This window comes from Kalmanozyma brasiliensis (assembly GCF_000497045.1).
Source record: "Kalmanozyma brasiliensis GHG001 unplaced genomic scaffold PSEUBRA_SCAF7, whole genome shotgun sequence".
Taxonomy (NCBI): Eukaryota; Fungi; Basidiomycota; class Ustilaginomycetes; order Ustilaginales; genus Kalmanozyma; species Kalmanozyma brasiliensis.
The window spans coordinates 54,595-76,097 of NW_015961990.1; the positions used below are offsets into that span (position 1 = coordinate 54,595).

Sequence of the window (21,503 nt, forward strand, 5' to 3'; positions counted from 1 at the left end):
AACGTCGCGGACCATCCTCGGCTGCGTCAGAGCACTCTCAGATGGATTGCGAGATTTGCAACTCCGACTCTGCGCCCTGAAGCCCTGGAGATCTGGATAGGCTCAACACCAGCGATCTCGACTGGTGGTCTCTTTCATCTCTTTCGCACTCGAGTGCTGGCTTGTCGAGCATGAATCAAGTCGTCGGCCTTTCCTTCGATGGCGCTTCCGACCTCTACCCACCTCGTGTGGGTGAGCTGGTGAGCTCCTTTGGTCACCGTATCGCTGACTCTCCGCCGCGGCATGGCAGCTCACCCTCTTTTCCGAGAGGGAATCCATCCATTCGTTACAACGCATCGTCGCGTCACAGGCCTTGCTCTCTCTCTCTCCCCTTTCCGGTCACATTTCAATATTTTTTATTTTCAATAATTTGTTTCCTTTTTTGAAGTGCTCGGCTGAAGCCAAGTCTGTGACTGGTGAACCACGTTGCTGGGATGGATGGACGGATGGATGGCTCGCTTGCTCACTCGCTCGCTGACCGAATTTGCGATTGACTGACGGGCTGACTGAACCGGGAGCGGCCTCTTTTTTCGCTCCTTCCGTATCTGTGATTTGGGTGATTCGCCTTGCTCTCCCTCTATTCCCATCCGAGAGGAGCGTATCAGCAGGTGACCAATCTCGACGCCCTCGCTCTCCTCTCCCTTCTGGCGCAATCTCCGACATCGAATACATCAGCCAGCCAGTCAGCCGCTCTTCGCTCTCTCTTCCCAAGCACATTCACTTTGAATAGGGTCTCTCTGCAAATCGGCAATCTTCTGGTAATCGCTCGCTCGCCTCGCTTCCTTTCGCGTCTCCTTACCTCTTTCCACCGCGCACCACCCTTTCTTGCTTCTCCAACACCATCCCGCCTTCCTCTCACGCTCGCCGCACTGCCGTGGCGACCACACTCATCCGCCTGCACACCCTAGTACTGGAACTCAGCCGCTGCAACTCAACTACGTCTTCGCTTACGGCGCCCCGTCAATTGGATCCACTTGCATCTTTTTCGACCTTCGGATTCGCATCGCACCTCTTCGCTTTCAGCGTTGTACATATTGCACCCGCAGCTTGGTTCGACATTCTCTAGACGGAAGCAATTACCCTAGCAAGGCTGCCCAGCTGCCAGATACCAATCGATACCACCACGTCCAACCTTTCAGCCCGACAGTACCGTCTCGACTTTGTTCCATGCCCCTTTAACGCAGCCGTCAAGTGAAGCATCTGCCGTTGCTCTACACCTCCTTTTGGCTTCGGAGATCAGCTCACGGCGAGAAAGGAGCGCAGCGGTCCCAGAGGAGCAACAGCCCGATCACCGCACAGCTCATCTTCAGGGCCGCGCGGCCGATAGCTGTGAAGGCTACACCGCCATATTGCCAACATGTCTTCACCACATGTGCCACCACTAGCACTCAGCTCGCCCTCGCGCAACATCTCGGCCGCGTCCTCCTCCCTTCGAGCTCCATCCAGGATAGCCTTGCTTCAGGCGCGCAGATCCTACCTCGATGATTCCGCGCTCTCCCCGCAAGAGTATCTCGTCTATCTCTCCAGCTTCAACAGTATCAAGCCCGCTCCCAGCGGTCAGCCTGATCTGATCGACGAGCAGGATGGTCTGCGCTACCTTCGCGAAGAGTGCGGCATGTCCATGGCAGACGAACTCGAGATCTTGCCTCTCTTCGAACGCACACCGCTCGGCCTTGGCTCTGGTCACTTTTTTGCCATGCTTCGACTTGTATCCTGGGCTCAGCAGGGCAGATCAGCGACCAAAGATCTCATTTTTACCCAAACAAAGCCTGCGCGCATCGCTCTGCCCAAGAAGGTCACCCCACCACAAAGTGCATCCGCAGTCTCTTTCGGCAATGTGCAGCAGATCACTTCACCGGGTCCAAGGAGCTTGACGGCAGGTCCATCATCGCTCATCACCGCCCAACCCAACTCGGTCAAACTGCCTCCACCACCAAAGCCCGAAGCTAGCACCAAGCCTCTGCTGACCCCAGTACGCGAAGAAGCACCGGTCAACCTCAACGAGATGGACGAAACCGCGCAGGCAGGCCACATGAAGCCGCCGCCCGCAGTACCCGCCAAGCCGCAGATGCCAAAGCTCGTCGCACCCAAGGCCAAGGTCGCCAATCCCAACATCCCGCTCAACCTGGAGGATCTGCAGCGGAAGCCCATGCCAATGCCGCCCTCCGCGAGCGCCAATCCGTTCCGCGATGGGGCAGCCTCGACATCCAACTACGTCAGCGGGTCCGGCTACGCCGTCGCCGTAGGTGCTACGCCCATCACACCGGCCAACATCTCGACGCCTTCCGACGCGCTTCGCGGCTTCGATCCGGCGCCCAACCCGTTCAAGCAGAGCAAGCCGCGCATCGTCAAGCCCACCCCAGTACGTGCCTCTTCACCAGCCTCGAATCCCTTCCGCAACGGCACACCTGCTATGGCAGCGCAGTCCCACTTCCCCAAGGTCGTGTTCGATCAGGTCGACGACGCTTCTTCGCAAGCCAGCAGCTCGCGCTCGCGGCAGCAGCATACCCATCAGCCCGATCGCCTCGGAGCCGGCTCGCCGCCATTGCCACCACGACCCGGGGACCGCAACCCGCCGCCTCTGCCGCCGAGACACATCAGCCCGCTCATTCAAGCCGGTCTCAACGCACGAAGCGAAGTGCGCAAAGCGCAGGAGTCGCTCCCGCCCAAGTTCTTCACTGTGTTGCAGTCGTCTGCGGCCAAACACGGCGGGCAAGCGCCTGCTCGTTTGTTGAATGGTCAGAAAGCACCGCCAGAGGTGGCAGCCGTCGCGACACACGCCAAGAAGCGGTCGATCTCGGGCACGAAGTCTCTTTTGGGAGGCGGAAGTACACTCGGTGGACACCCTTTGCAGCGCAGAGACTCGCAGCAGTCGACCTCGGACGTGGCACGCAACGACACCGAGCTCGGCCTCCACGCTCGTCGCGCATCCGCCGCCAGCCACCTCCACCGCAGTATGGGCGGGGACAGCGAGGTGGGCGCCGGAAGCTCGATGGTTTCCCATGGAGTTTTGCACCAACAACAGCAGCGCACCGTGCCCACGGTTGCACCAAAAGCGATCTACCCCAAGAAGGCCGGTTCCGCCAACGGCGAAGATTCGTCTGCTGTCAAGGTCAAGCCTACGCTCCCATCGTGGCTGAAAGAGCAGGAGGAGTTGCAGCGAGAAGCGCTCGCGTCGGGATCAGAACCACCTCCGCCTCCACCCATCCAGCCAACCGAAGGGGGTGTTCGCGGTCGCGCATCGCGAACCGTCGTGGACGACCTCACAGACTCCGCGGAGGCCATGTCGGACGAAGCCGCTGCCGCCAACGCCGCCTCGATCGACCGACACAACCCATTCTTCCCGCCGCACCACCGGGATGAGATCCGCAGCCCCGACGCGGCGCTGGACGACAGCCAGGTGAGCAGCAACGCCCGCGCTCTCGGTCGCTCCAAAACTGTCACTGGGACCACACGTCCCATCCCACCACGCCGCCCCCGCCCAGCCGGTGGGGACGTCGACAGCACCCTCGCCGACGATGGCGGCGCTGGCGGCTCGCAAGTCTCGTCCAACGCGCACTGGGGCCATTCGCTCGCATCTGGCGTCCACGCAGGTTTCAAACCCAACAAGGAACCCAAGAACAGCGGTGGCTTGCGTCTCGTCCCGCCTTCGAAACAGGCCAAGATGCTCAACATCGCTTCGGCGGAACAGCTCGAGCAGGAGGGGATTCGACCTGCGACCGAACTGCGCAAGGTGAGCGGCACGTCTGCTGACGACTCGCCGTCTACGGCCAATGGCGGGGCGGTCGCCGTGTCGGAGAATTCCTCTGCGAATGGTGGACCTATGAGCCCGACCACGCCGTCTGCAGGGTACCCGTCCTACATGCGCCGCCAGGGTTCGCTGGGCACGACCATCCGGGAGAAGGTGTCCGACATGCTGCGCCTGCAGGACCAACCACCCAAAGGCCAACGCGGCGTCGACCTCTTCGTGCAGGACGTGAACAACCTGGTCAACAAGAACGAGTGGCTTTCGCGCAAGCGCGATTCCTTTGTTCGTTCATCCGGCGGACGAGAACGGGAGCGTCTCATCCAGTCTCGCGAGGACGACTTCGAGGGCGAGGCGGACCGGGACGACGACACGCCGCACCCAGACACAGATCCCACCAACGACCCGTTTGAATCCGACACGCATCACTCCGCTGTCAACCCTCACGCGCACCATCCTCCCCCACAACACCCCTCCGGCCTCCGCCGCAGTGGGTCGCTCAACCCCAAACGCTCGTCCTCGTACAACTATCCTTCGGCGCCATCACCGCCTCAAACCACCCAAACCCCGACCACCAATGCGGGAAGTCGGAGGTGGAGCTCCTTCCACCACCCACCCAACTCGACCAGCCAGCTGCACAGCCACTCGTCGACCTTCCTGAAAGGTGACGGGTTGAGAGGGAGTGCAGTGGACGAGGAGGATGCGGACGAGGAGGCGTTTGTTAGCGTCGCGCAGCGCGTGCGCGACGTGCAGGCGGCGGGCGCCAACGACGGGTATAGGCAGCTGTGAAGCGCGGTAATTCCACCACAGATTCCCCAAAGGAAAAGCAACGTCGCACGGCGAGGCACGAAGACGCCGACTCAACGCCATGAAGACAATGCAGACAGATCGGATCACACAATCCCTTTTTTGCCACCACAAATCAGCACTCCTTTCTTTCAGCCCCAGGGTCTTTGGCCCACTTTGCGCGTGTGTGACGGTGAGCATCGACGGACATTCACAGCAGCGCGAGTGTTGCACTGAGCGAGTTGCAATCGCGAAAATCACCTCAGACGGACACACGTGCAGATCGAGGAGCAGATTCCGATTGAGAACGAACCAATGTTGCAAACTGAAGACCGATGGACGGGACAAGAGTGATGCGAGAAGCACTGTAAATGAAGTGTTCGGAAGTGTGTGTGATGTGGGATGCTATCCGTGGCGTCGAAGGGTTCAAAGCGGCTTGCCGCGCCCGTCGTCCTTCTTCACCGCATGCGCGGCAGAGCTTGACGACGATGCGGCAGCAGCAGTGACACTGGCCCCAGCCAACGGATGGTGCGACATCGACTGGCGTTGAGCCATCGACAGTCTCGCCATGACGCCGGGTGGAGGTGGTGGGGGATGACTTCCGTCCCGCCTCGTGAGCTGAACTCCCGGCCCCTTGATGCCCATGCGCTTGTTGTATCTGTCGATCTCCCACTGGGCCAGCCCATCTGGGCCGGACCAGTTGGCAGACGAGGTGCGTGGACGGCGGATACGGTTGGCGGTGCGCTCGCCTGGCAAGATCTTTTCGAGCTCGACGGGGCCTTGAGGGATACCGAAGATCTCGTCAGCGTCGACGGTCGACTGGGCAAGCAGCGCAGCGTCCAGATCGTCACCCTGCGTCCACGTCGGCATGGCCGCTCGTTTCTGGATCGTCTCTTCGTCTTCCGAATCAGAGTACTCCGACGCAATGTCGGGTAAGGCCTCGTCGGCATCGCCACCTCCTGGCTGCTGCGCAGCGGGATCGTCCCACTCCTCGAAGCGTCCACCGGCTGCATTCTGCATCTGGAACTGCATCTGTGCAGCTCGGTGGAGCTCCTGCTCTCGCAAAGCTGCGGCGTTGGCCGCTACCTGAGCCTGTGCAGCGTTCGATGCCGCTTGCTGCTGTTGCTGTTGCTGCATCTGGAGCTGCTTTTGCTTTTGCAATTGCATCTGGAGTTGCTGCTGCTTGGCCTGCTGGAACGGATTCGAAGACGAAAAGTTGGCGTTGGCCATCGTCTTGGCTGCCGGCTGCGACAGTGAGGAGGATGGCTGGCCGAGTGCCGTCTTGCTGCCATTCGCCATCAGCGAAGCCGTGGCAGCGCCGGCACCTGCTGATGCGCCGGCACCCTGAATACGTGGCGCCGCTCCAAAGCCAGACGCGGCTGCAACGCCCGGCTTCATGGCGAGCTTGATCTGCTGTGGTGGCTGGGGACGCTGCTGCTGCTGCGTCGAAGCCTGAGCGGGGGCACCGGGTCGAATGGACGATTGACTGACGGTGCGGACCAACTTCGGCGCACCAATCTGCGAGGTGGCCGCAGAAGTGCCGGGACGAGTGCCGGCAGTCTGGTGTTGCGCCTGCTGCTGCTGCTTGAATTGCGTCTGCAAGCCAGCCATTCCGCTCTCCTTGTCGTTGGTGACGCGGCGCTTCTTGTTGCTTTCCTCGGCTTGTTGTTGCTGCTGTTGCTGTGTCGAAGTCTGCATGTAGCGGCTCTTAACACCAGCATAGCTGCCGTTGAGAGCGCTGCCAGGGCGCGTAGGCGGTCCGCTGCTGACACTGCTGACAGCGCTCGTTCTCGAGCTGGCTGAGCCGCTGTGCGCACTGCCTGATGTGGCTGATCCGCCGACGACAAGATTGCCCAACAAAGCGGCTGGGATGGCTGCGGGTGCACCAGTCGATGAAGCGATGCTAGCATCCTCGAGACCAGATCGACCGACACGATCATTCTGATCGCGAGCACGTTTGCGGTTCTCCTTCTCGAGCTCCTCCTCTGCGACTGCCTTGGCACGCTCCTCCTTCTTAGCCATCAGCATTCGTCGGCGCTCCTCCTTCTCCTTGGCCTTGCGCTCCTCTTCCTCGACTTGCTTCTTGCGCAGCAACTCGGCACGTGCGATGCTGGTGAGTTTGCCATTCGCGGGCGCGGAAGCGGCAGCGCTGGAAGGCGTCGAGTTCACTGGCGGTGCCTTGGCCGAGGGTGGAGGGCTGGCGAGCAAGGCGCCAGGAATAGCAGGAGGCTGCACAGGTGTGGATACGGGAGCAGTTGCAGGTGCAGGTGCAGATGCTGCTGCTGGTGCCGCAATCTTTTCGATCGGGGCAGCCGCATTTGCATTGCTGGTGGGAACGCCATTGGCTCGTGGCTGGAAGGTGCTGGATGCCGAGATCTTGGTCTGAGGAGCTGAGCTAGACGCGTTGGTCGTAGTGGAGGCATGCAGGCCAAGGAAGCCCTTGATCTTCTCACCAATGCCCCATGCCCTCGAAGGAGATGCGGACGACGCAGGTGCGCCGGATTGCTGCGCAGCTCGCGCAGAGGCTTGAGCTTTGAGCTTCGATGGTGATGCCGCATTGGCTGCAGCCCGAAGACTGCTCGCCTTGGTGGGAGAAGTTGGCCCTGCTTTTCCGAGCGCCTTAGCAGCAACCTTCTTGGGCGAAAGCGAGCTGCCCTTGGCGATGCCAGACTGCTTGGTGGCTGTAGCTGGCGCGGCCGTGATCGCAGCCGGCTTCTTACCCAAAGCAGATGCTGGTAGCTTCAAGTCCGAGAGCGAGATAGCGTCCTTCGTGGTCGCCGCAGTTGCTACTGGAGCTGATGCAGATGGAGTCTCTAACGGCTCAGGAGTGTTGTCTCGTGAACGAGCATCGAAGAACTGACTCTCGGCCCCGGCTTTGGAAGTCGAAAGGATCGTCGAGGCTGCCGAAACGACGCGCTGACTATCGAGGGCCTCCTTGGCGACTGGCTCGACGACCTCCTCCACCGGAGTCTGCGGCAAGACCTTGTTCGCCTCCCTCTGTGCTTGCTGTTGTAGCTGGAAAGGCTGTGCAAACGGCAATCGACTCCCCTGCCAGTTCTTGGGTGGAGAGTGGGCAGGGGTGGTAGACAGAGTGGGAAGCTTGGTGCTTTGCTTCGGACTGCCGAAGAGTGCGGCAAGACTGCGGGGTTGAGCGGAGGGGCTACGTGGTGCTTGCTTGCTGACGGGACCAGCATTCCTGCTCGACTGGAAGAGGCTGGCGGTGTCCTTGGTCTTCGGACCCGGCGAGGCCGAACGAACTGCCTCTTGCTGGGACAGCTTCATCTGCTCAGCCAACTTGCGCGGCGACTTGCGCACACTGCCGTCGCGAGCTGGAAGCGGCAAAGGCGAATTTGCAGCGGCGCGAGAAGGCGAACGCGCGGGCGAACGCGGAATGGCGGAGGCCTTGATGGTCGATTCGCCGCTTTTGATACCTGGCGCGATCTTTTCCGTCGAGTCGGAGCTCGAGTCGGAGGACCTCGAGTGCAGGTCTCTCGAGTCGTCGGATGCGGGAGCAGATTTTGCGTGTGTCGCAGCAGCAGCAGCAGCAGCAGCATCAGCATCAGATGACTTGCCAGAGGTGAAAGAGAACGGCGCGGCCTCTTCGGCAGGTGTTGAAGCAACAGATGCCACTGTCTGCGAGTGTGAGCTGGAGCTAGCACCACTTCCAGTGCTGCGAGCCACATGAGCCAGATTGTTGCGGAACTGTTCCAGCTTCGAGGCAGGACCCACGGCAGGTGCCTTCTTGGCTGCAGGCGTTGGCGCCGATGGTTGCGATTGCGATTTGGCAGCGAGCATGGCGGTACCGAGCTTGGACATCTTTGCTGGTGGTGCGGACGATCCCAAGGCGCCGTCACTCGCGGCTGGCAGTGCTTCGTCGCTCTTGCGCTTCTTGGAGCTGGCACCGCTATTTGATGCAGGAGCGGCGTTGACACGCGTGTTGGCCTGTGTGTTGGCAGCCGTCTTCTTGTACATGGCGGCAAATGTCGCACCAGCGACGAGGCCACTCTCTTCTTCGTCCGAGTCCGATTCCGAGTCATCACCACTCTCTAGAGCTTCGTGATCAGCGATCTGCTTGCGCAGACTCTTGTTGAGGAAGCTCGATCGGAAGCCGGGGCCCGCAGGTGTCGAGGCAGGATGCAGCGTGGTGGTGACATTGCTGGGACGTGCGTTGTTCGCAGCGGCTGGCAAGCTCTTCTTTGCTCCGTACGATGCTAGCGTACGCTTGATCGGCTTTTCGGCGTTGCCATCTTTCTGCTGTTGAAGCTTGCTGGTCAGCAGTGCTGATGCCGCTTGGCGAGCATTCTCGAGCTTCGGATCGACCAGAGTGCCAGAGACGGTGTTGTCGCTGGATCGAACAGTGTCGTTAAGGTCAGGCTGGAACGACACTGTGTTGCCGTCGCTGCGCGAGCTCTGTGATACGACGGTGCTCGTGACCGTGGGCTCGGCGTTCTGGCTCTGTGCGTCCTTGGCCCTATCTTGCGCCGTCGCCGTGGCTTGCTCGGCTTCCGAGTCGTCATCCGAGTCGAAGTCCGAGATAGCGTCCAGACGTTCCGGCTGCGCAACGAGGGTGCCCAGCTGTTCTTGCGTCCGTGTCTTTGGCGGAGAGACATGGAGTGGAGGGGTAGAGGCGCGCGGAATCGCTTCTTCTGAGGGTCGCTCGGTTGGTAATGATGCATCGATAGCCATGCTGTCATCTTCGGCGACGGCATTCTTGCGGCCAGTCTTCTTGGCAGTGGTCATTGACGTCTGAACGGGCGGAAGTGATTGGCTTTTCTGTGCGTTGAGATCGCCAAGCACTCTGCGGGTGGGCCGAGACAAAGGAGAGGATGGCTCCTCGTCGACAGCTCGAATTGGCTTTGCTTTGGCCTTCCCCTTCCCCTTCTCCGGTTCCGCCATGGTAGCGATGCGTGACCGCGAGGAGCGCGAGGGAAGAGGGGCGTTCTCCTTGTCAAAGACCTCGACAGCATCAACGAAGGGATCGTTCGAGACATTGGCAGCACCACGAGTACGAGCTGCTGCGACTACAAGATCGCGACCACGAGTACGAGTGCGGGTGGGTGACTTGAGCAGCTCTCCTGCCAGCTTCGACGGGGACGCGACGTTGCGTGATGTTGTTCTGCATTCATTGTGGAAGGGATGACGGTCAATTGGCAAGTCAGCGTTTGTGTTGGTCCACGGTCTATCCCGAGATCAAGGTGGGTCCGAGCTCCTACTTACGCATACTTGGCAAAGATGTCGTTGGCGTGCAACAGACTGTCTGCAAGAAAGTCGAGACCCTGCTCCTGGAGGTTCTTGTGGAAGAGGGATATGTCGCAGCATTTGCGGATGTTGTTGACATGACCTAGCAGATGTGCTTCTGGTGTGAGTGGAGAGGAGCTGGTGCTGCTCGAAGCTGAGCCGCTTGCTGAGGCATCGAAGGCCGGGACACGGCGGGATGCCATTCGTGCTGCCGGCATGGTTGCTAAGTCCGAGGATGGAAGAAGTGCTATGTCTGTCGATGTATGCGATTAGTAGAAGCAGATGGATGTGGTCGTTAAGATGGACGTCGGAAAGCCTTGACGTGTGGCTCGGTGGTGGGATTCAGTCGTGTCGCAGTCGTGTCGATGCCAGCGTTGTATGAATAGCAAGAAGAGCGCGTTGTTTGGCTAAAGACGGAGCAAAGCAAAGCTGAGCTGCGGCGAGCCCATTTGACTGAGCCGATTCGAGGGCGTGGTCGGGTGTGATCCGTGATGTGATGGTCAAGAAGGGTTTCGGATGGAAGAGAAGCCAGTCACTCATCTCAATCTCAGAATCAATCGGAACCACCGAGGGTCTGATTGAGCGTGGGAAAGTCACATTTCAATTTCACTCACAACACAGCAGTGCACGCGGAGCTGCCGTTTCCACTTGAATCCCGAAAAAAATCGCAGCTGCACAGCGCACTCTCACGGAAAGGCAGCAGCTCACTCGAGGCAGTCCGAATCGGTCGGCAACGCCGTGCTCATCACGCATGCTCAGACTTGAGCCTGCATCGAAGTCAACTCTTCGTCATTGAGGTCAAGCTGAAGCCACAGTCGAGCTGTTCAGGAGGCTCAGGGGTCGCCCTGGGCTGAGCGAAAGCGGCTTGGTGATCACAGAAAGGGACGCCACGCGAATCTGGAAGGCGCAGAGCAAAGCTGCAACCGAAATTGCTGCGTAGCCAGCGCGCTGCATATGGGGTCGCGACCAAATTCTGCACGTGATTTGGGGAGGCCAAATTTCGGCAGCACATGGCCTCCACTTCAGTCTAACACCCTTTGGAAAATCATCCCCCCTCTCCAGAGCAGATGGTGTTGGCACTTCTATCGTGTCCCTCAAGACGTGTGGTGGGTGTGAATAATTGCTTAAGATGGTGACCTAGAAGCCACGACCGAGATCTTCCTTAAAGCAGAGCGTGGTAGAATGCCGTGACTCGCCCACCTTCCATCCACCGAGCCCTCCCGTGCTTTGCTGATCCGAGTGATATGGAAGCACCGCAATTTCGCAGACCCGCTCGAAGAGACGGTCAATGACAGCGCTCAGCCGAGCACCCGTCTGAGCAAAGTCAGGCTGGGCATTGACTTCGAGCAGCCATACTTTGAGCTCGTCGCTAAACGCCCCTTCCTTGTGTCCTCCTGTGCCGGAAGTCGAGTCGTCGTAGCCGACCAGCAAGTCGACTCCAAAGACCTCGAATGCGTTAGGCCATAATTGCCAATGAATGCTCCCTGCCTTCGCTGCCGCTTGGAATGACGCACCGATTACATCGGCGGCTTTGCGACGGACGTCATCGACCATGTCGGCCGATAGTGCTCTGATGGACCGCTTCTCCTGGCCGTTCGACTGCGTGAAGTTGGATCCCGCGAGGTCAGTCCATAGGAAGACATTCTCTTCTTTCGGTCGAGCATCGTTGCCCACTGCAAGCGACCCATCTTCCTGCAAGCATGTGTTGGTGAGGTGACACCGAAGATCTCGTACTGTGTCGGTGCTTGGATCCTGGTATGCCATGGGAGCAAAGAGCGCCAGCATGTCATCGTGGAGGTACACAGCGAGACCAGCTACGCAGAGCACGTACGCACGAAGATGGAACTTTCGTGGGCTGTTCGCTTCCATTCCTGCGCCGATGTTGAGCTTCTGCGAGGCATGGGCCGCGAGCCCATCGCCATTGGCTGTTGAGCTGACAGGATCGATGAGCAGAGGTGTCCGAATATACTCTTGTATGACAAAGTGCCGCAATTGGCTTGCCATGACGGACGTGTCTTTCCCTGCATAGCCATTCTGATCTCTTGATCCACTGCCGCTGCCATCTTCGTCGTGGTCTTCTTCTTCGTCCTCGTCTTCCGAGTCCGGCTCGAACTCTTCAAAGATCGCCTGCAGTTGCTCCAGTGTGCTGAAGATCCGAATGCCATTGCCTCTGTCTGCCATGCCCGGCTTCAAGATGAACCACCTGACATCCTTCTCGCGACCTTCTTCGGCAGCAGCCTGATTTTCCTCCAGCAATTCAGCCAGGTCGTAGAGGTCGTCCATGAGTAGCTCGTCCAACTCGTCTGCAAACTGGATCTCGAGATGCCATGTCTTGGGCGTGCAGGTACGAAAGCGGTCTGCATCGGGTCCAGACGGGAGCTTGACCGCGTACGTGTTGAGCGCAGAAGCGAGGTAGTGCTTGCGGATCAGCGCCTTCCTGATGACGTAGCTGGAGCACTGCGGCTGCTTGCCTTTGGCAGAAGAGGACGAACCGGGAAGAAGGTCCTCGAACGGCAACAGATCGTAGTCGGCCAGATAGAGATCCTTTCCGGATGGAGCAATAGACACTTCCTGAGGATCTGATGTGCCAGACGGCCCGACGGGACCTCCCTTGCCGTCACCCTCCTCGATCTGCCAGCCATGAGGGGCGAGCACTTTGCGAGTGGCTCGAAGGGCGGCAGAGTGGGTGTACGCCGCACCAGGGAAGGAGACAAAAGCCGTTCTCGAGGACGAGGCGCCTTCGGCAAGGGCTCCCGAAGGCATCGTCGAAGCTGCTAGGGATGTTGGTGTCCAGAATGGTGGAGTTGAGAGCTTGGCAGGACGATGAGAAGAACTGCCAGAAAAACCTTAAATTTGAGCAAATCTCGGCAGATCGCCTGGAATCGGGTTCAGCGTGAGAAGGATTCGGCTTGCGCTTTCGCGAAAAGCCTAGAATCACCGGGACGGCGCAGCGCAGCTGTCACAAAGCGCAACATACAGTCACAGAGGTGCAGGCTGAAGGCTCAGCCCGCGAAGCGCAGGAGTCCCTGCGTCGTCCTCTGCCCCTGAGCGCTCTCCTTTTCGCTGTCTCAGCCTCCACTCGGCTGACTCTCTCCATCAGGACCCTGATCAGCTCGACAGAGCATACACCTCCTCGCTCTATGTTTCTCCATTCTTCGATCCTCTCTTCCTCCTGAAGCGACCGACTCACCGCGATCTCGACGGAGCACAAACTCAGATCATCAGCTGGTCATCGAGCTCTTCGAGCCTCGTGTCGAACATGAGTCGCAACGCTGTCGTGCTCGGCACCATCCACTTTGAAGAGCTCCCTCTTCTCATGGGAGACCACGACAGCTATCTTGACATACTACCTTCCGCGATTGAAGAGGATGAGGACGATGGCCGTTCCTTGCTGTATCTGTTCGACGACAATGACTTCGAACGAGCAGCTGCTATCCTCGCTGTCGAAGAAACGCGTCAACAGGCCGAGGTCGAAGCAGTGGCCGAAGCGCTGATCGAAGCAGAAGTGCAGCGACAGAGGACCAATGAGCTAGCAGACCGTCTCCGACGACTTATGGACGAGGACGATGAGCTCGTCGAATTGCTAGGCAGGCGACTTCTTGCAACCAATGGATTCCAGGTGCCTGACCTCTGGACCCCTCCCCATCGTCACCACGGTCACCACCATGGTCAACATCACGGTCATCATCATGGTCATCCGCGAGGTCATCATCACGGTCGACGACATCGTGCTCATCACGGACATGAGCGCAGAGCGGAAGAAACCGCGGCGGCGGACGAGCTTGTCGACCAGGCGGATATTTGGCAGTATGGCTTTGCCAATCCTTTCATCCATGCCGCGCCCGTGATGCTCCGCGGACACGCGCCTTACAAGCCCAGACCTGCTCAGAATGCTGCTGTGCCATCGCGGGCCCCCACGGCATCTTCCGCTTCTTCCTCGGCTACCAAGGCTCGAGCTCCGACTCACGCGCAGATCGCAATTCACCCTATCACGGGTGTACCCATGCTCTTTGTCGAGGAAGACGCCGATGCTGAGGAGGTCTCTCACGGGGGCGAAGCTGCGATGAACGAGTACGACGAGAGCGAGGACGAAGCGGACGAATGGCCCATCGATGACGAATCTGATCTCGACTGGCTTGGTCAGGAGATCTTGCGCCGTCACGGTGGCGCCGATGTTTGGGTGCTCGGAACTGATAACGATGTGAAGGCACACAAGCAGGCCTCGACCTCGCCGGTAGCTGGCGAGTCCTTGTCGCCGTCAAAAAGTGGAGCTGCCGCAGCCACCGCAAAGCAGGCTGAGACAATTCCCGTGCACTTGCCCACCGCGGTCGAGGAGGTCGACAGCAACCACGAGCTCGCCAACATTGGCAGCTCCCTCTCTAGCCGAAGTGAAGCAGCCTCCAATCCTAGCAGTCCATCCCAACGTGTCGCTGCTGCACTAGCTCGAGCCGCTCTGCGCAGTCCTAGCGGCGGCAGCGAGAAGCAGACCTCGAACACTACCGGTAAGGCAAGGCGACCTCGCAGTGCCACCGTCATGTCCGAGTCGGAAGAGGAAGTGCTAGAAACCGTCGGAAGACCGGTGGAGGAGGATGAGAAGGATGAGTCCATGGACGACGCGGGCAGTCTCAATGATCGTCCCAGGAAGTCGATCAAGGTGGTGGATGTGCGGACGAAGGGGTGACTTGAAGCGAGCCATGATTCTGATGTAATGCATTGATTGATCGAGAAAAGGCGGGGAAGTTGAATCTACTCTTCTGATGGCGTTCCTTCGCTCCCTGTATGTGTGTGTATGGTCGTCATCGTCAGATGTAACGAGGAAGAGATGTAAGTCAGAATTCTAGCAAGTCTGCGTCAGTCTTTCGCAAATTCGGATTGACTCACCTTCGCCGTCGTCGGCAACATCGTCGTCGTTAGCAATGTCGCTCGCGTTCACGTTCATCTCGGCCTGACCGCGCTTGAGCCGTGCGACAAGCTCCTGGCCTAGTTCCGAGCGAGATTTTGTGCCGTAGGAGAGCAGGTCTGCTGGGAGGTCGCCGTCCTTGTTGGGGATGGTTGGGTCTGCGCCTGCCTCGAGCAGCTCGTTGACTGTGCGAACCATCGAATATCTGTCAGCAGCCGACTATAGTAACATTTCGCGTGGTCGGTGGGCGGACTTACCGATCCAATTCCTGATCTCCTCAACTTCCTTGCCTGCTTCACCGTCTGGGATTTCGACGTTGACCGCGGCATGCAGGGGTGTGTCTGCGTTGGTGCGATCTTGGTAGTCGACATCGATCTCGAGATTGAGGATCTCCGGCAGGACCTGTGTGGATTGCGAAGAGGCGGCGTAGTGGAGAGCGTTGCGCCCTACACCATCGCTGTGGTTGGCGTCGAAAGCGCCGGACGAGATGATTTCTTGGAGGAGCTCGAGGTCATCTGTTCGTGCTGCATGAAGCAAGCGCTTGTCTGCAGAGGGGAGCGTATAGATGGAGCAAGTCAGTATGCCGGCCTCGGCACGATGCAAAGGTCACGAGCCAGGTCGCTTCTGCCCGAAGCCTGAAAGTGAACAAATGTATGGACACTCACTCTGGACGTCGATCTGATGCACGGCATCGTCGTGTTCCTGATCGGCCATTTTCGCAATGTCTTGTTTCTCCCCGCTGCTTTTGTTAGTTAACAGCGGTGTGTGTCTGTTGAGCGAAGGACGATGAACAGGAAGGACTCCAGTATGGATGCGTGTGGTGTTGGTTCGAGTCGCACAAGCCTCCACGAACCGAGTATTGGCATGCCCCGATCGAGTCTATTCTGTGTATCGGGCCAAGACTCTCGGGTTCCGGATCTAAAATCCTCAGGAATTTTTGATTTTATGGTGGCAGCTGGTCGAGGAAAAAGTTTTGGAAGAATTCTCCACACCAACCTTCTCCTCAACTTACACCTCCTTGCCATCGTATCCCGTCAGCCACTTGCATCCGTAGCATCAAAGCGGATCCAAGACGACTCGCACGCACAATGCCGGGCGTCAAGAGGAAGTCAGAGGCTTCGACCTCGACGCCCTCGTCTTCCAAGCACACAACAAGTCCATTGGCAAGGTCAAGACTACAAGCCACTCCGACTTCTTCACGGAACGGCAAGTCAGCCAAGGTCTACATGGACGACAGCGATAACAATGACGACTTTGACGACGAAGAGGATCTGCTTGACTCTGCTGTGCACGGCGTTGGCTCTGCGGCGCTGCCAGATGCCTCAGACGACGATGACGACGAAGATGAAGAGGAGGAGGATGACGACGTAGAGGAGGACGATGAGGAGGAGGAGGTTGAATCAGAGCAATCATCGCAAGGCGAGATCGAGCTCGCGTCAGATCAGGAAGACGACGAGGACGACGTAGATAGTGACGAACAGGAGGAAGCTTTCGATGGTGTGGAACGATCCGAAGTAGAGATCATGTCGGACGAAGACATGGACGGAGGATTCGAAGAACTCGAAGCCGCAGATGGCGACGAAGATGCGCAAGTCTCAGCTTCACCCGATGCTACCGCGTCTTCGTCGCGCAGACCAAACAAGAGCGCGCTGTACGCCGTCCCCACCCTCGCCGAGGTGCAAGGGCTCAAGGAAACCGGCGAGCTCTTCAAGAACAACGTCTTCAAGCTCAAGGTCGACGAGATGCTTCCCGAGGTCCGCCCCGCCTACTCCAAAGCGAGCGCTCTCGAGACCGTCCTCCGCAGACTCCACCAGCTCTTCGAAACCCTCTCCCCCATCGACCCCTTGCCCGTCGGTGACGCGATTAAGAGCTTCCAAAAGCGCACGTCCGGTTCCAAAGTCCGCATTCCTTTCCCGGACCCAGCACCCAAGACGGACGCCAACTACAAGCTCGGCTTCGAGAAGCCATCCGCCATGCACCTCGTCGGCAGCTGGGCCCTTAAGTCAGCAGCAAAGCGTCCTGACGGTATCGACGTCGACATCGCAGCCATCATGCCAGCAAGTCTGTTCCAGCCCAAGGACTATGTCAACTTCCGATACTTTCACAAGAAGGCGTTCTACCTTGCAGCACTTGCACACGCCATCCAGACAGCAGAAGACCAGCACGACATTCATCTCGGCGTTACGGCTTCCTTCGCTCTCGTAGATGCCGACCCAAGACGACCCGTCTTGGTGCTGCGACCGATCCACGACAAGTCCGAGACCGACTTTTCCAAGCTCAAGTGCACCATCCGCATCCACCCTTCCGTAGAAGCCGACACGTTCAAGCCGATCCACCTAGGTCCTTTGCGCAGCAATGTGCGCGTCGCTGCTGTCGATACCGAGTCTTCGACAGACGCCTCGTCGACCGCAGTCGCCGCTACGCCACGCTACAACGCAGCCATCCTCGCCGATACCCTGCATCTCCCGCATCTCGTCTACCTGCACACCGTATCGCAAGCATGTCCTGCATTCGGCGACGCTTGTCTGCTGCTCAAGACGTGGGCGTTCCAACGCGGCTTCGGCTCCGGCGGTCGACTCAACCCCAAGCGCAGCCACAATTCGGAGGAAGACCGCCGCAGACTTGTCGCCGGCACTTCCTCCCTCCGGTTCATCCTCACCATGATCCTGGCGCACCTCCTGCAAGGCGAGGAGAAGCGCCCCGGCTGGAAGCGCGACACGACCAATGCCGGACGCAGCAAGCTCGCCAACAGCTTTTCGAGCTACCAGCTCTTCCGCGGTGTCATGGACTGGTTGGCCAAGCACGACTTCAAGGCCAGCCCGGTGTTTATGAAAGCGATGCCGGAAGCGGGGCTCGCGTCGAGGTCGGACAAGGTACCGCGGGAGGATTTCAGCAAAGTGTTTGACCGCGTGCTGGTTGAACCCAGCGGCACGCTGAACCTGCTCGCTTTCGTCCCTACTGGATCGGTGGATTTGCTGCAGCACGAGGCGAGGAGGACGTTTGAGATGCTCAATGATCCGAGTTCGGATCACTTCGATGCGCTGTTTCTGCAGGATCGCACAGCCGCGCCGTTCACTTTTGACGAGGTGGCGCGCATCGAACTGCCTTTGTCCACAATCAAGTCGCAGAACCGCGCGGACAAGAACGGTGACGCAGCCGGCATTTCCTCCTCCTCCGCCATCCAGCGCGCTGACTTCGGCACAACGTTCCAAGCGGCGACGATCCAAGTCAGCACCACTGCCTCTCGTGCACTGGAAGGACGAGCCAAGCTTGTTGCGCTCCTCCACCCTGCCACTGGTGGTTTGGCGGGCACATGGCGACTCGACGGAGCCCGCCCTCCTGCCTCCAGCGATGCCGAGATTGGCCTTGTCCTCGACAACGAGCACGCCTTCCGGATGGTCGAACACGGTCCGCCCTCTCAAGACGCCGAGGCGGCAGAAGCCTTCCGCGCTTTTTGGGGCAAGATGTCCGAGCTGCGTCGCTTCAAAGACGGTCGAGTGCTCGAGAGTGTTGTTTGGTCCGTCACCACGCAAGCTTCGCGCTTCGCCATCCCGCGTCGCATCCTCTCCTATGCGCTCTACCGCCATCACGGGATCCACGAGTCGGCCATTAGATTTGTGTCCAGCCACTTCGAGTCGCTTTTGGACATCCCTTCCACCCTGGCACGCACCGCACACCTAGCAAGTACGGAGGAGAAGGGCTTCACACTGGTCCAATCTGCATTCGACCAGCTGTCCAAGGATTTGCGTGCTCTCGAATCGCTCCCGCTGTCCATTATCTCCGTCTCCCCTGCATCCCCCGCCCTCCGTGGAACCAGCACTTTCATCCCAGCACCGCTTAACCTCGACCTCCTCGGCACGCGCATTCCCGACAGTGCATCCTTCCTGCCCGTGCACGACATCATCCTCACCTTTGAAGGGTCGGGCAAGTGGCCGAACGACCTGGCCGCCATTCAGGCGATGAAAGCCGCCTTCTTCGAGCGCATGGCGTTGGAAATCAACAACAAGATCGAGGGTGCCCGCTGCTCTGTCGTCTTTTCGCCTGCATCCTCCAAGATGGAGGACCAGTGCAGTTTGGAGATCGTCTTGTCCAGCGGCTTCGCCTTTCGCGCGCGCGTCATGCACAATCGCGAAAAGCTGCTGCTGGAGCGCATTCTAGCGGACAAATTCGAATCCGCCGGTGCCAAACGTCGTGCACGCAAGATCCTCTTGGACTGGCAGAGGCGGTTCGAAACCGCACCTCTCCACCATTCGTACATCGCGTCGATGGGGCATCGATTCGCGAGCTTCGCCGGGGCGGTTCGATTGACGAAACGATGGTTGGCGAGTCAGATGCTTTCGTCGCCCGCGGTGCCGGAGGAGCTCATCGAGCTCGTGTGCGCTGCGGCGTATCTGTCGCCCGAGGAAGGTGCGCCGGTGTCGGCGGTAGCGGGGTTGTTGCGGATCGTGAGACTGTTGGCCAACTGGCGGTGGAAGGAGGAGCCGTTGATGGTGCCCATTCAGGCAGTCATCGATGCAACCGAGGCGAGAGACATCTACACCTTCCCTGCCGAGTCGCGTGCTGAAGTTGAAACAAACTTCGCCGCTGCGAGGGGGAGCGACCCGTCGATGATGCACCGCGCGTGGTTCGTTGCGACCGAAACGGATCTCGAAGGGTTCGCTTTCGGTCGGACGGGTCCTGTAGGCGGAGTTGCTGATGGCATCAAGAAGCTTGCTCGTGCCGCAGTTGGTGTACTGGAAGAAGCAAGCTCGCTCGACGCCGACCAGGTCCTGGCGCTCTTCACGCCCTCGTTGGAGCACTACGACTTTGTCATCCACTTGAAGGCAGGGGTGCTGTCGCGGTACAGCGAGAACGTGCGTGCTGACCCGGCGGTGTGGGGTGCCAAGCGGACAAAGTACGCCAACGACGCTGCGGGTTCCATCCAGGCTGTCGACAGCGTGCTCGGCTCGAGCATCAAGCCTGGGTTCGATACGGCACAGGCGTTTTTGGATTTGCTCAGGGGGTTGTATAGCGACTCATTCAGGCTGTACCACGACCAGCATGGTGGAAGCGTCATCGGTGGGTTATTCAACCCAGCGTTGGGTCGCGAGCGCGAGTTCAAGGTCGGGCTTGGCTTCTCTTCGTGTCCTGCCGAAGAGTTCGGAAGCAAGAAGGTCGGCGTCAAGCTGAACAAGCCCGCGATCATGGCCGAGATCGAGCGGTTGGGGGAAGGACTGGTGGAAAAGGTCGAGCTCAGGACCGCTTGAAATGCGGACAGCATTTCTAATACATTGCATTCTTCTCATCAACACCATCTTTTGCCTAGCACGCGTATCTTTGACTGTCGATCGTGAACGCTGTGTGCGCAGCTGAACATGTGCAAGGGTCGGTCACGAGGATGATGAGCAGCCCCTTTGGAGCAGGGCGCTTGCGCGTCGAAAACCTCCACCAAAAAAATTAGAGCGCAGTCAGCCCTCGACCCTGCATACGACGCACAGACATTCGCTCCCCCATCCCTTCTCTCCTCTCCTCTCCTCATCGAACCGAACTCGTTTCACCAACACATCATCCCCAGCATCACAGCACCAACCATTCGCAGCCATGTCTGACCCACTCGACCCAGCAGCGCTCCTTCAAGTCCTCCCCACGCTCCTTCCGAGCACCGATGGTCCTCAATTGCAAAACGCATCAGACGCCCTCGCGGCTCTGATCCACACAGTCCTCACTCGACTCGACTTCCGCCTCACCGGTCTGTCCGAAGATGACCGCCTCCCCATCTCCTCTTCCCCCTCCAACCAGCTTCCTCCCAACTGGAACGCCTCCTCCCCCGCTCACCACTCGTTCCGGTATAAGCACCACCAGTCCTCCCTCGACTTCCTGATCAAGATCGTCAAGCTGCACAACAAGGCCCTGATCCACGGGATCGCGCTGCAGGGAACAAAGACGAGCACGATGGAAGTCGTCCTGACCGACTTTATCTCGACGAACTTCTGGCCGTATCCGAACGGGGGGAATGAGCCGCTGGTGAACGGCTACATCGGGAGTTCGAGGGTCAAAGATCTGGTGGGGAGCTTCAAAGCTCAGGTGCTGTCGCAGCTCGTGCCTGGGTTGCGCAAGGATGGGTACGTCGAAGAGTCCTCCTCCACCAGCACCAGCGGTGCAAGCGGAAGCGGGGATGGAAATCAGGGAGGGAGTGGGAGCACCCCTCGTCAGCCACCTCCCCCCGCCCCACGCGCCCCATTCCACGGCGACGAAGACGACCCTTCGCAACCTACCTCCCTGCCCCCCTTCCGCAACCCCCTCATCATCGGCGATCGCGACCTCGACCCACTCGGCGGCTCACCCCTCGCCCTCCCACCCCGGTTCGGCGGTGGATCCTCCGCTCCACCCCCGCTCTTCCCCGGCTCCGACACGGGTGGAGGCATGTACGTCGGTCCGGACCATCCGATGTTCCGCAATCGACACCCGCCTTCGGGCGGATCCCAAGGTTTACCCCCCGGTGCGGTTCCACCTGGGGCACGGTTCGATCCCATCTATCCCGGCGGTGCAGGTCCGGGACCGTTCAGACCAGGAGCAGGCGGGCCGGACGTGGGTGGTCCCAGACCGCAGACTGGGGAGCCGGATTGGGACGAACTGCGACCGCCCGGTATGGAGGATGCGTTTGGTGCGGGTAGGGGTGGGTTTGGCAGCAGGGGCGGATTCGGCGGTGGCAGGGGTGGAAGGGGTGGCTTTGGTGGCGGTGCCGACACCAGCGGATGGTATGCCTAAGTTGGACAGGGCACAGGGACGAAGCAGCTGGGTTGGTGCTCAAACGCA

The 21,503-nt window shown here is 59.4% G+C and overlaps 7 protein-coding genes across 7 annotated transcripts; 4 read left to right on the forward strand and 3 right to left on the reverse strand.

The window, feature by feature from the left end:
• Positions 1–1,396: 1,396 nt before the first annotated feature.
• On the forward strand, positions 1,397–4,573 carry PSEUBRA_005693 (uncharacterized protein; the record flags this gene model as incomplete). Its single annotated transcript, XM_016439089.1, has 1 exon — positions 1,397–4,573. The coding sequence occupies one exon, from the start codon at positions 1,397–1,399 to the stop codon at positions 4,571–4,573; it is 3,177 nt and encodes a 1,058-aa protein (XP_016289886.1).
• Positions 4,574–4,996: 423 nt separating this feature from the next.
• On the reverse strand, positions 4,997–10,026 carry PSEUBRA_005694 (Inner centromere protein, ARK-binding domain protein; the record flags this gene model as incomplete). The annotated part of the gene is made up of 2 exons (XM_016439104.1): positions 4,997–9,686; positions 9,788–10,026. 2 exons carry the CDS (start codon positions 10,024–10,026, stop codon positions 4,997–4,999), a joined length of 4,929 nt encoding a protein of 1,642 aa, XP_016289887.1.
• A 919-nt stretch (positions 10,027–10,945) lies between these two features.
• PSEUBRA_005695 (Tubulin-tyrosine ligase/Tubulin polyglutamylase) lies at positions 10,946–12,571 on the reverse strand (the record flags this gene model as incomplete). The annotated part of the gene is made up of 1 exon (XM_016439103.1): positions 10,946–12,571. The coding sequence occupies one exon, from the start codon at positions 12,569–12,571 to the stop codon at positions 10,946–10,948; it is 1,626 nt and encodes a 541-aa protein (XP_016289888.1).
• Positions 12,572–13,067: 496 nt separating this feature from the next.
• PSEUBRA_005696 (uncharacterized protein) lies at positions 13,068–14,489 on the forward strand (the record flags this gene model as incomplete). The annotated part of the gene is made up of 1 exon (XM_016439095.2): positions 13,068–14,489. One exon carries the CDS (start codon positions 13,068–13,070, stop codon positions 14,487–14,489), a length of 1,422 nt encoding a protein of 473 aa, XP_016289889.2.
• A 65-nt stretch (positions 14,490–14,554) lies between these two features.
• On the reverse strand, positions 14,555–15,422 carry PSEUBRA_005697 (Ankyrin repeat-containing domain protein; the record flags this gene model as incomplete). Its single annotated transcript, XM_016439108.1, has 4 exons — positions 14,555–14,583; positions 14,690–14,893; positions 14,966–15,253; positions 15,374–15,422. 4 exons carry the CDS (start codon positions 15,420–15,422, stop codon positions 14,555–14,557), a joined length of 570 nt encoding a protein of 189 aa, XP_016289890.1.
• Positions 15,423–15,796: 374 nt separating this feature from the next.
• Positions 15,797–19,954, forward strand: PSEUBRA_005698 (Nrap protein; the record flags this gene model as incomplete). Its single annotated transcript, XM_016439094.2, has 1 exon — positions 15,797–19,954. One exon carries the CDS (start codon positions 15,797–15,799, stop codon positions 19,952–19,954), a length of 4,158 nt encoding a protein of 1,385 aa, XP_016289891.2.
• Positions 19,955–20,288: 334 nt separating this feature from the next.
• PSEUBRA_005699 (PI31 proteasome regulator) lies at positions 20,289–21,455 on the forward strand (the record flags this gene model as incomplete). The annotated part of the gene is made up of 1 exon (XM_016439097.1): positions 20,289–21,455. One exon carries the CDS (start codon positions 20,289–20,291, stop codon positions 21,453–21,455), a length of 1,167 nt encoding a protein of 388 aa, XP_016289892.1.
• Between the last annotated feature and the right edge of the window lie 48 nt (positions 21,456–21,503).